At 47.2% G+C, this 12,498-nt stretch overlaps 4 protein-coding genes and 1 non-coding gene across 5 annotated transcripts; 2 read left to right on the forward strand and 3 right to left on the reverse strand.

The window, feature by feature from the left end:
* Nucleotides 1-834: 834 nt before the first annotated feature.
* Nucleotides 835-4,204, reverse strand: P175DRAFT_0433542 (uncharacterized protein; the record flags this gene model as incomplete). Its single annotated transcript, XM_040893606.1, has 11 exons — nt 835-1,299; nt 1,379-1,442; nt 1,500-1,534; nt 1,604-1,655; nt 2,252-2,357; nt 2,424-2,472; nt 2,629-2,671; nt 2,902-3,222; nt 3,287-3,841; nt 3,898-4,032; nt 4,092-4,204. 11 exons carry the CDS (start codon nt 4,202-4,204, stop codon nt 835-837), a joined length of 1,938 nt encoding a protein of 645 aa, XP_040754591.1.
* Nucleotides 4,205-4,892: 688 nt separating this feature from the next.
* P175DRAFT_0454689 (ubiquitin-binding serine/threonine protein kinase VPS15) lies at nt 4,893-10,052 on the forward strand. Its single transcript, XM_040894573.1, has 4 exons — nt 4,893-4,942; nt 4,998-5,264; nt 5,321-5,441; nt 5,490-10,052. Exons 2-4 carry the CDS (start codon nt 5,051-5,053, stop codon nt 9,979-9,981), a joined length of 4,827 nt encoding a protein of 1,608 aa, XP_040754592.1. The 5' UTR covers nt 4,893-4,942; nt 4,998-5,050; the 3' UTR covers nt 9,982-10,052.
* A 140-nt stretch (nt 10,053-10,192) lies between these two features.
* Nucleotides 10,193-10,264, forward strand: P175DRAFT_0t29. The gene has a single exon. It is a non-coding gene; the product is annotated as a tRNA-Ala (tRNA).
* Nucleotides 10,265-10,761: 497 nt separating this feature from the next.
* On the reverse strand, nt 10,762-11,055 carry P175DRAFT_0431078 (uncharacterized protein; the record flags this gene model as incomplete). The annotated part of the gene is made up of 1 exon (XM_040893463.1): nt 10,762-11,055. A coding segment is annotated over one exon (294 nt), but the record flags the coding sequence as incomplete, so codon positions are not given.
* On the reverse strand, nt 10,973-12,292 carry P175DRAFT_0163601 (uncharacterized protein). The gene is made up of 2 exons (XM_040892481.1): nt 11,107-12,292; nt 10,973-11,056 (listed from the first exon to the last, which is right to left on the reverse strand). Exon 1 carries the CDS (start codon nt 12,021-12,023, stop codon nt 11,187-11,189), a length of 837 nt encoding a protein of 278 aa, XP_040754594.1. The 5' UTR covers nt 12,024-12,292; the 3' UTR covers nt 10,973-11,056; nt 11,107-11,186.
* Nucleotides 12,293-12,498: the final 206 nt, after the last annotated feature.

The following is a 12,498-nucleotide window of genomic DNA, read 5'->3' on the forward strand; positions in this document are numbered from 1 at the left end:
AAATGGAGAGAGGAGGGAGGATGGATGTGGTTGTTGATGATGAGCGGATGGATGGATGCAAAGAAGAAGAACGAGTGAGGTGAGGGCTGGCAGTCCCCGTCAGCCAAGGCGGGTCCCTGGAAAAGGAAAAGAGGGGAAGAAGAACCTAACATACCTAAACAACAACCTTGACTTCAGCCTAAGAAAATACAATCAATCAATACTTAGTTAACTATTGCCTTGAATCATGATTATTGTCCTGATTATTGTTCTGATTCTTCATCTTATTTATTATTATTGTTTTTAGAGGTATTATTCCCCCCCAAAGAATGGAGATGTTTTGTGTACAGATGATTTGGATTTCCCCCCTGTCAGCGCCTCTTCCCAGGGTCATTCAATATTAACCCACTAAAGCCCAAGGGAATTTGACCACGAGATAAGAGTGGACCATATGGTAAAACACTACGATGCACCTGATCAATAATAATAATAATAATAGCAGCAGCAGCAGCAGCAGCAGCAGCAGTAGTCATAGGCATAGTTCACGAGCAGTTGGGCCCGACCGAACACCTTCAGGGAAGGACGCGGAAAAGAAACCCCCCCCAAAAACCATAGGTAACAGATACATTGGCTTCATCGAGGTGCGTCATTTCAGGAGGTAATCTGGATCTATTCCCAATTCTAGCTTGGTGAACCCGCCGGCTCCCACGCTAGATCGTTCGGTAGCCGACCACTCATGCAGGAGGAGGTATGTACAACCCCTCTATTTGGTATTTCACCCCACGAGTCTCGCTGGTACAGGTCTTTTCTTGAATTCCATTCTAGTCGCACATAGTCACAGAATGATGGGTTATGTTACCGTCGATTTCGTTGGTGAACCCCTACAACAGCGGCAACCCGCTCGACTTGAGCGCGCAGTCGTTCCATTTCCGCAATCATTTCTGCGATGTCATTTGGTCTAGACGGACCTGCCTCTGACTCACGCGTACCAGGTCGTTGCACACTGGGATTGTACCCCACATGGCCCCCGGGAGCTAGAGACTGCGCATCCGCTGCGGAAGTCTGAGAGGGAGCTGGGTGCGTGGAGAGCACAAAACGAGCCCGAGTCGATGAAGTTGGACGGCTGAATTCCCGGGCCGCTATAGTTGGGGGAGACTGACTGTTTCGCCGTAAGGCAAATCGGCGGCTAGACTCATAGGCCCAAAGCAGCGCAACAAGCGGAAGGTGGGTTGCCCTAAGGAGAATGATGCGCACCCGTCGAATATTCTCCGCAGGGAGAAAAAGTCTCATGGGTCGGATACAGAGAAGCGGAATTAGGTTCTGCAATTTCATCAGCGCCCCCTGTTAATACCAACATCTTTGGATAATGATCTCGGGCCAATCGTTTTGATGTACTTACCAATGGCGGTAGGAAGTATGTTAGTCTCCGAGAATTACTGCTCTCCAAGACATAGATTGCCAACCTATCTCATAAATCAGTGGCTGAGCAGTTATGAAACCAATGCAATTTCTTCACTAACTGAAACAGGTACTCCTCTCGAGCATGAGACATAACCTAACCAGGGTAGATGTTGTGTTAGTAAATCACCCCTGTACAGAAGAGAGAACAAAAAAAAAACCATACCCCTTCCAAGCTCATACTCATCAAACTGACCAATGACGATATCAATAACAGGCTTGTCACGGAGACAAAAATCAGCCTAGAGGTCACACATATTAGTATATTGCTTTCTTGGTCAAAATAAGGCGTTTCAGCCCTCGTCGCGTCTTGAAAAGAGCCAGGGAAGCACTCAATTTGCACCGCCTCCGTCAACGGGCGCCAAAGGACAGAAAAATAAATGGCGACAGAAAATGGAACCCAAAAAAAAAGAAAGAAAGAGTAGAAATCGAGATAGGAAAATTCAACCAGGCGAGGGGTTCAAACGTGACGAAGATTGTATGCAAAGGGCTCATCCGGAGTTCTTGTGGCGCAGCAGTGAAAAAAGGTCAACAACTCACATCAAACCACATCCGAATATTGGGGAAATCTAAAACTAGCGTATCAGTCATGTAAACGCCAGAGCCAACCATTTTCCCAAGACTTCTTGGATTCCAAATTCTGCTGCATGACAGCCGCCTAGTGCTTGCACTTACATCATAACAAATGTCCTGTAGGCCAATCAATTCAGCCACCGTTAGTAGATAAATCTTCCTTCCCGCACCCGAGATTGACATACAAAGCCGAGAGAGTTTGATCTGCCTCGCGAAAATAATTAGCAGAACGCCTAACAACAGCAAGTTTTGACCGCCATACCCAAAGAATATTTTCACCAGAATCCAGGACATCTGCTGTGAGGAGAGGCGGTCGCGAGAAAGCATGGTAAATGTTGTTAGGAAACCTATATGCGGCAGGTTAATCATCCGGCACAGCGCAAGCTAACTATCTCCTAGGCTAGGGGACATACCCAGGTACAAAACGATGATCACAGGCATAAAGCGGAAAAACGCTTTCGTCTGCATCGCATCGATCAGCCTTACTCTAACTTAAATTGTGGCATAGGTGGACCAAGGTACCATTTCCTTTAACACTGGTATCTATCATGCAAGAATCTGTCAGCCAGGGTTCCAGAACATGGTTCTCTCAGCTGAGGCTTGGCAGGGCAAACCTACAAGACTTCCGAAGTATGGATTTAAGCTCACTAGGGAGAAAATTCTATTGGTGTTTATTAGATTTTAGACCCATTGCTGCGACTGTAGCAGTGCTAACTTACCTAGGAACTAGAAACAACGCCTCCAGAGAAAGTATGTCAAATGACAAGTCGGTGATGTACGCATCTTTTTCCACTAAGCCGATAATCCCTGTATTCAAAGTTAACAGGCCGAAAGAAAGACATGTCTGAGCCAACCAGCTGAATGGCAAAACAGTTCAAGGCCAGCTGAGACAATACCGACGAGGCAGATTCACAGGGGTTCAGGTGCTCACTCGTAACGACAAAGGCAGCACCGGTACCTATGATGAAAAGATCCCAGAGGTTCCAGAAGGTCATCTGATAGAAGAGCATTCCAGAATCAACCACTCCGCTTATCTCATCGTACGCAAAAGCAGCGATCCAAATATACATTAGGGCTTCGAAAACTCCTATTCCAGTTGGCTTCCTCTCAACAAGAACTGCATAATAAAGAAGGAGAAAGGAGACAAAGAAGGCGGCTTCAAAAGCTTTTCGATATGCCGGTACTCTTAATCGAGAATACGGATCTGCCGTCCTGTGGTAGGTGTAAATATTTTGGTAACGGCCTTTATTTCATTGGGCGTGAATAATAATCGTACCTTTTATTAAAAAGTTGCGGTTTCTTTATTGAATGAACGCTGAGGGAGTCCCAGAAAACAATTTCTCCGGTCCAGAGATCATCTATTACTCGCTGGACTACTCTTTGGCTGAGAAACTTTTTTGCCTGGGCAATAGTTGCGATTTCAAGGGCATTCAGCCCAAAGAACATGGAAAATTGTTCAGCTTCATCTGCGCTCCCGAAAAAGTTTGAAAAATCTTGGCTACCACTCTCCAGGGAGCTTGCCTGTCGTCTACCGCTTGCAAAGAAACGGGATTGCGAAGCTCCAGAGTTCGGCAAAAGTGGAGTCCTCTCGCTTTCCTGAGCACGATGGTCCCCTGTGGAAAATGTAAGTCCAGATATGCCACTCTCCGGTCGATTGAGACCAACTTCGTCTGGTAGAGGACGGGTGAGCTCCTCCAGAAGATACTGGATCATTTCCCGCTTATGAAGATGACAAAGGAATTTCCAGGCAATATACTCGCAAGCAAACCCTCGGGTTTCGTTTTGGCCTCTGTCATGTCCCCAAGCCTTTTCAAACTTCCACTTCAAGATCCTAACATAGGCAAAGTGAGAAATCTCGACATATCAGGGCATCTAGAACCAACTTACATTAAAGCAGATATAATACAAGGATTGCGAGAATTTTCCGCCAATGAATTTATAAGCAATCTGATGCCATGGTCCGGAGAAGATCGCATGTCTTCGAAAGTATACGAAGCCTCGGAGATCAACAAAGTTATAAAACTGTGATAACAGTGTTAGATCCTCATGTGATACAGGTAGGACGGGCTTTAGCTTGGTACTTGTCTAGTTTTCGAACAACGTCAACGAGCGATTCTTCATCGCCAATGACAGGGGCCTCGACATATTCATGGTCCGCGGAGGCAATAAATGACCCCGCTAGATCCCGTCCCATGGTGAGATATTAAAGACGACGCTCAGTACCAGCGTATGTTGCTTATAGAGAATACAGGGCCCCTAAGGCCCAGCCTGGTTTACCTTAACGAGGAAAGCTTTCAGAACTCCCTTTCATTAGTAGCTTCCAAGGATATTCTCTCGATAATCTGAGGTAATTAAAATGAGAATTGGCTCCTAATGAATCGCGCAAATATGAAGAGAAAAAGCGAAAAAGCATCAAACCAACCTGATTCAACAAGCTCCTTTTTCAATATATGAATAGTACGGTGCTCAGTTTTCTAACAGCAGAAACATCTATTATGGACACAACGACGATATCAAAAATCCCATCTATAGTCAAGGATCAGAAAGAAGTAAACTGTAACTCAATTTGTCGAGAATCCCACCTGGTGACAGCAAAGTCTAAAGTTTTCGTAGTTAGTGAGAATCCATGGGATCGTAACAGATGGCTCGCAGGAGGCGGGTGGGAAGTCCTAGTATATAATAAGACACAATCTGAATCTCCAATTGAATGAAATTCAATGCACAATGGATAATCTCTTCCTAAGCAGAAGAAGTTGTCGCGAGGTCAAACAATGATAGGAGATGATGTGGCCTTCACCGCCTTCCTCTCATGTGACAGCCTCCGATAGTCATCATCCACCATCATCGTCCCCCCATCGGATTGCTCCAGTCCAGGTCTACATCGACAGTGAGACGATCTGCGGCCGTCCGAGGTTTTGTTTGCCAAAGCATTGTAGGGGTTGTCCTTTATATCTCTTTTCCTTGGACAATACCTAAACTTTATGCAGATGAAAATTATTTTCCGGTTATAAAGGCTGTGAAATGAAGAGGCCTCAACATCATGGGCCAAGGCTACTCCCTCACAACCCTTTCAGCGGGTTCGGCTGGGATCGATATCCCTGAGCTCTCGGACTTGACGTATGAGAAGTCCATGGGCGGTGGCCGGTTTATGAAAAGTATCCGAGCAAGACAGAAAAATGGCTTGGTGTTCGTAAAGGTAATCATGAAGCCTTATCCCAGTTTGAAGCTGGAGCCATATGTCAAGGCCATTATTCGTATGTTCTAGTCACTATCTATCAGTTAGAGATGACGACCTAATGTCTGGGAATAGGGGAACGCAAGCTGCTGTCAGATGTTCCAAATGCATTAAGCTATCAGAGAGTGCTAGAAACAAGCACCGGAGGATACCTTGTTCGCCAGTACATCCACAGCTCGCTTTACGATCGAATGAGGTATAACTTCTTCATTGACAAAATGTGAGTTTACGCTAATAGAACTAGCACCCGGCCCTTTCCAGAGGATATTGAGAAGAAGTGGATTGCTTTCCAACTGCTATGTGCTCTGCGAGACTGCCATGCGCTCGACGTTTTTCACGGTGATATCAAGTCAGAGAATGTCTTGGTGACGTCGTGGAATTGGCTTTATCTCTCTGATTTCTCTTCCTCCTTTAAACCGACATTCCTCCCTGAGGACAATCCTGCAGATTTCTCTTTTTATTTTGATACATCGGGGCGTCGGACCTGCTATTTAGCCCCGGAAAGATTTCTCGTCGCGGGGGAAGATCCGGGAAGCAGGCATGTCAACTGGGCCATGGACATATTTAGCGCAGGCTGCGTAATAGCAGAGCTGTTTTTGGAGTCACCTATCTTCACCCTGAGCCAGATCTACAAGTACCGCAAAGGCGAGTACAGCCCTGAGCACAGCCAGCTCGTCAAAATTGAAGACCCGGAGATACGGGCTCTGATCCTTCACATGATCCAACTCGACCCAGAGTCCAGGTACTCGGCAGAGGAGTATTTGAATTTCTGGAAGAACAAGGCTTTTCCTGAATATTTTTACAGTTTCCTGCATCAGTACATGTCGCTTATGACTGATCCGTCATCTGGTAGAGCACAAGTGGAGGCCGATTCCGCCAATCGAGGCGAGGCTGATGACAGGATAGAAAGGGTTTATCTTGACTTTGACAAAATTTCTTACTTCCTAGGCGCATCCCCCTCGGCATCCAAGGACGGTTCCAGCAACACAACGTCGAGGCTTACCAGCAACCCTTTCCCCGTTCAACTTGACCTGCCACACTACGAGCACCAGAATTCCAAGTCTTACTCGCAAAATGACGACGGCGTGCTAGTTTTCCTAACTCTCGTGGTATCAAATCTCCGCAACACATCCAAATCGTCGGCCCGGATCAAGGCTTGTGATATCCTTCTTGCTTTTGCTGAAAGGCTATCGGATGAAGCGAAGTTGGATCGCATTCTCCCCTACATTATGATTCTCCTCAACGATCGAACAGATTCTGTGAAAGTGGCTGCTATACGTGCGCTTGCGCAGCTATTAGAAATGGTGCAGGTAGTTTCTCCGGTCAACGCTTACCTTTTCTCAGAATACATTTTTCCAAGAATACAGCCATTTGTTCCCAGTGCCAACTCAAATCCCAGCCCGTTAGTTCGCGCTGCGTATGCATCTTGTATTGCATCCCTCGCTCAATCTTCGCTCAGGTTCCTGGATATGATCCAAGCATTGCGCTCCGATACTCGACTACCTGACCTTATACCAGCTGGCTCTGAACCTAGGTGGACCGAGGATGCGACCTATCATAATCTTTACGATGTCGCAAGAGTCGATCTTCTTGACTATTTTGAAGCTCACACTAAAGCACTGCTAACCGATAATGATGCTTCTGTCCGTCGTGCTTTCCTCGGGTCTGTGTCCAGCCTCTGCGTATTCTTTGGCAATCTGAAAACCAACGAGGTAATCTTGAGCCATCTCAATACATATCTAAACGATCGAGATTGGATCCTGAAGTGTGCGTTCTTTGAAGCTGTTGTCGGCGTTGCTGCTTATGTAGGAAGCACCAGCCTAGAACAGTACATTCTACCATTGATAGTACAGTCAATGACAGATCCGGAGGAGTTTGTTGTTGAGAAAGTGATTCGTTCGCTTGCAGCAATGTCTAAACTCGGCCTATTCCAAAGATCCACCACTTGGGATCTTCTTCACGCCACAGTGCGTTTTCTAATGCATCCAAACAACTGGATAAGAGAAGCGTCCGTTAGCCTCGTTGTTAACTCAACGAGGCATCTTTCCGTGGCTGATAAATACTCTATCCTCACACCTCTCATCCGCCCTTTTCTAAAGGTCAACCTAATAGGATTTTCTGAGCGGGAGATCCTCGACGCCCTCAAAGCTCCGCTCCCGAGAGGTGTATATGACTTGGCTTTTGTTTGGGCCTCAAAAACGGAGAAAGGATTGTTCTGGAGGTCGATAAGCCGCGATGTTGCTTCAGGCCTCGAGGTCAGCGATGGCTTACTCCCAAAGAGAAGCCAGAGAGCCTTCTCTTTGGGTTCGCAGCAGAAAAATGAAGAGGACGAACAATGGATCACGAGATTGAGGAACATGGGAATGGGTCCAGAAGACGAGTCTAAATTGCTCGCCCTTAGGGAGTATATCTGGAAGGTCTCATCACGCCAAGCAAAAGACCCCGACGGCGGGGTATCTTCATTAAATAACGTCGTTGCTCTGATGGATTATGGGGTGACCCCCCAAACAGTATTCTTTGACAAAAACCAAAATGCCAAAGTGCGCAGGAGTTCGTTAGGCAAAGCTCCTAGTAATCGAACCGAAGACCGCAAAATACATACGATTACTGACGCACTACTTGATGCTTCAACCACCATCGACAGCGCGTCAAACGCTCGGCGAAAGCACCTGCGGTCACGAAGCCAAGCATCGACGGCCACTTTGACAGCTCCGCGACAAAGTGCGATCGATATCATTCGTGCAGAATCCTCCCCAGGATCTTCGCCGATCGCATCGTCTCCAAGCGCTGCGCCCGGATCCCGGCCATTTTCGCCACCTAACTCGGATGCTGAGCACAGAGCCCTAGAAGGCAGGCGAAGCCCCGGGCAAGACAGCTCGTCGACGGAAACAGAACATCTCAGTGTGAAGCGATTGAATGCCGGCGTACCAAAAAAGCCCAGTGCCATCAGTTTACTCAATCGCAGAGACACCGCGAAGGCGTATGCCGAGACGGCCACAAGCTCTGCAAATGCTTTTGGCAAGATTGGAGTTCCCTCCTCCCAGCGAGATGCAGCAGAACCCGCGATCTCACCCACTCCGCTTGAAAGAAAACCTCTTGACCAGCAAGTGCAACAGTATCGAGCCAACCACTCCTATGGAGGGGATGACCCAGTAGTTTTGAAGCTCTTAGACTCTGTGTTTGCGGAGAACTATCCAACAGACTTTTTCGACCTCGGACCCTATGTCAAAGAGGTGGACACACGGCGTCCTATCATGAAATCCAACGAGCGCGATACATCTAAAGTCTGGAAACCAACGGGGGGACTTGTTGCTATCTTTGGAGAACATAGTGGGCCGGTGAATAGGGTAGTTGTAGCCCCAGACCATGCGTTCTTCATCACGGCCTCGGACGATGGAAGTGTTAAGATTTGGGACACCACGCGTCTTGAGAAGAATCTCACCCCGAGGTCCCGTCAAACGTATCGGCATTCCGCTGAAGCCAAGGTGAAAGCATTGACATTTGTTGAAAACACTCATACTTTCGTCAGTGCTGCTACCGATGGCAGTATCCACGCAGTGAAGGTTGATTATCACAATTCCAATGGCACCGTTCGATACGGGAAGCTTCAGCTCGTCCGTGAGTATCAATTGCCTGTGGCCGATGATGGTTCTCCAGAGTACGCCGTTTGGATGGAACACTTCCGCGTGGATGCGCAGTCGACTCTCCTTATTGCAACAAGCAGGTGTCGGATCCTCGCCTTGGACATGAAGAACATGCTCCCGGTCTTTAGCTTGCAGAACCCAATTCATCACGGAACACCTACCACTTTCTGCTGTGACCGTAAGCACAATTGGCTTCTGGTCGGCACCACGCATGGTATACTCAACCTTTGGGATCTCCGGTTCCAGGTACGACTTAAAGCTTGGGGCCTCGTAGGTTCCGGCGCCATCCACAGGCTACAAGTCCATCCAACGAAGGGCCGCGGTAGATGGGTCTGCGTCTCGGGGGGTGGCAGCCACGGCAATGAGATCACGGTTTGGGATATTGAGAAGGTCCGGTGCCGGGAGGTATATCGAGCAGATTCCCCTAGTCTCAGCAATGGAGCATCGAATGTAGGTCACCTCAGCCCCTACGGGGAGAACAACAAGCTCAAGCACGTATACATGACGCCTAAGGATTATGAGGCGTGGCATGTGGAAGGGGATCGCCCTGAAGGAATGCTCAGTCGATTTGCAACAGACAGTCCCGGAGCGGTCGACAATCCATCTGGGCCTTCACCAACCACAGCACCAGCAGGGATCTGCTCTTTTGCTGTGGGATTCGACTCCCCCGATGATGGTCGGGACAATAGCACGCGGTGCGGATTCATCGTATCTGGCGGCTGCGACCGCAAGATTCGATTTTGGGATTTGGCGCGGCCAGAACTGTCGACTGTTGTTAGTGGGCTAGAGGCTGTTTCGGATGGAGGACCAACGGGGACGCCACGGTATGAGCTGTCTCAACCGGGACCGTCACTGCTGGTGACTACGGAGCATCTTCCGAGCTCCTCGAGCGCATCAACAGGAAACGGAAAGGGCAGCAGTGCTAGGAAAGGGGGCAGTGGGCGACTGCCCCGGAGCACGGTGATTAGTCTGCAACAGCAGCAGCTATTAAAGAGTCACCTAGATTTTATTCAAGACATTGCGGTCGTGCGGGTACCATATGGGATGGTCATCAGCGTTGATCGAGCAGGAATGGTTTATGTATTCCAGTGATCACTTCTTTAACGACATGACAGTGTATGATAGTTGATCAAGCTACTTAGAGAATTAAATCCATGCATGACCTAAGATAGTTCTAGGATAAGGAACTACTACCTACTACCACCTACCTTTCTTTGTGCGATTATATTGATATCAAAAAAAAAAATACTCTGGAATATACTGTACTATAATGTAATGAAAGTGCTTAGCTAACACGCAAAATGGGCTTGTGGTTTAGGGGTATAACATCTGATTTGCATTCAGAAGGTCCCGGGTTCGATTCCCGGCGAGTCCATCGTTTTTTTTTTTCATTTTTTTTTCATAAACATTAAATTAAGTTACTAGGCAAAAAAGTCTGCATAAAAAAAACGCGATAGATAGATACCCCAGTTTTTTGGCTTTAATATGCCCCAATGCTATTCCCAAATAGGGAAGGAAGTGATACTGTTAGGCGGCCCCGCAGGTGCAGGTGCAGTGCCGAGGCGCAACGAGGGCTTGCTTAGGTAAGATTGTATATGAAGTACTAGCAGCGACTGGTAGGAAGAAATCACACTTGGCTCCCATCGATCGCATATTTCCCAGTGATATATATGGAAGATTACAACAGGGTCGAAAGATGGCAAAGAATGCAAGGAAAACACATTGAACTTATAGGTACACCGCGCTTCAAACTGCGATCACCTAGAGCAAAACAAGGAACATAGACAGATGACCAATAGATAGCAAGGGGCAACAATCCTCAAAATGTATAGTGGATAACCAATTGTGCCTGTAAGCTTTGAAACACCCGAGTCACTTGCATTGTGATTTCTGTTTTGCTTGGATTTCACCTTCAGCATAAAGTGTTATGGCAAGAAGTATAGGACCCAATTTCTCCATGTGCGATCGCTGTTGCGTATTCCAAGGACTATACTGGTGCATGGTGAGGAAGGATAGGGCTCCAGTCTCAGGCGCCGGGTTCGAAGACGTTTGACTCTTTGACGCTTTATCATTAGATGCTTCATTCTTGAGATACGAAAGATACTTATCATCATATTCAGCAAATGATAAAAATATCTCGTGCCGATCCTGTGAAACATGGATTCGTCTACATGCGACTGTCAGATTAATAGTTTTCAGGATTAGAGAGAGACTTGCATTTTATTAAGGTCGTTATTCTCAGAGTCATTCATAAGCCATCCAACCATTTGGGCGCCCTCCTACATCTGGATAAGATTTCATTTCTTTCCTCGGGTAATAGGCTTCACTTCAATGAGAGCATAAGCATTCTCTTGGCCATCATCCAGATAACCATCTATCCGAGCTTCGAAACTAGCCTTGGTAAAGTTAGCAATAAACCTTTTCCGGTAAAGAGTCCAGTTACAAGTCTTGCAATTATCGAAGTAAATGGTAAGCACATTCAAAAATATCACAAGTGCGGTGTTCACAATTTGCTCATCTTTTGTCGGTGGGTACATCAGGCTTTGGAGCTCTTCAGGGGCCTGGGCGGCTGGAGTAATAGGTAAGGGCTGGGGAAAAGACTCCTCATCATCTGCAATCAAGTCATCATCAGAGGATGATATGACTGGTGTCTCCGGTGGCTTGGTTTGCTTCTTTTGTGGGGTCTTGGATGGATTTAGTTGTAGTTTAGATATATCCGGCACTTTGTTATTGCGTTTGCTGCGGGTGCGCAGTGCAATCGGGGTTTCAAAGCTATTGGGTCTGATATTTCCTCTGCTGTTTGCTGCCATCTGCTGATAGTGGCGAGCCACCGCAAAGCTCCCTTCAGGGTTTTCCTTTTTACTAAAACTGTCACAGTATGTCTTCCACGATGGAAATTGCGCCAGCATTTCAGCTGCCTTTGGAAGCAACTTGCTGATTCTTTCCGGGAATGACACGTCCACGAGGTGTTCCACCCATATAATACGAAGGAGCAAGTATTGATCATAACCAATCTTTGACCCAGAAGCCAGCTCAGCTCCGTGGATGGTTTTCCCCTCGAGTTTTCTTTCCTTGACAAAAAATTCCCACTCTTCGCGATTAGAGGGAACTTCCTGGGAAGCAGTACCACTCATCCTAGCAGGTAAGATAAAAGAAAATAATAGGATGAAACGTTCGCAGGGACACTTGTGCGGGGACTAGAATATAGGCTTTTCCGTGTTCAATAAAGATGCGGAAGAGTCCGGATCTTTCTCCCAACGAACGGAGGAGTAAAGGATGAAGGAAATATTGATAATAAGCTATTTTCATCTTCGAGGAAACCCGGGGACCGAGACTTGTTTAATAGGACAGGCTCACACCCCCAGCCCCCCATTATCACGCTTAGGGTGTTGTTTGGACCTGGAAGATGGAGATAGGCCACAAGCCAGACGGCTCCTGTCTGAAGTCATACCCCTGGTAGAACTAAGCGCGCTAATGCTGTATGAATCAGCTTTGGGTAGTTAACTAGTTAGTTAGTTAGTTAGTTGAGTCACGTCACCATTCATGGCCATGGCCAATGGACTGGCATATACCAGCGCCGACTCTGTATAGGTAAGATCTCATCACAAG

The sequence above is a fragment of the Aspergillus ochraceoroseus genome (genome assembly GCF_002846915.1).
Source record: "Aspergillus ochraceoroseus IBT 24754 chromosome Unknown P175scaffold_2, whole genome shotgun sequence".
NCBI lineage: Eukaryota > Fungi > Ascomycota > Eurotiomycetes > Eurotiales > Aspergillaceae > Aspergillus > Aspergillus ochraceoroseus.

Excerpts from the sequence above, each read along its gene's own strand:
- P175DRAFT_0454689 (XM_040894573.1), top strand. The coding sequence starts at position 5,051 with ATGGGCCAAGGCTACTCCCTCACAACCCTTTCAGCGGGTTCGGCTGGG. Across the intron at positions 5,265-5,320 it reads ATATGTCAAGGCCATTATTC|GGGAACGCAAGCTGCTGTCA; the intron begins GTATGTTCTAGT and ends GTCTGGGAATAG. Across the intron at positions 5,442-5,489 it reads TCGCTTTACGATCGAATGAG|CACCCGGCCCTTTCCAGAGG; the intron begins GTATAACTTCTT and ends TAATAGAACTAG.
- P175DRAFT_0163601 (XM_040892481.1), bottom strand. The coding sequence starts at position 12,023 with ATGAGTGGTACTGCTTCCCAGGAAGTTCCCTCTAATCGCGAAGAGTGG.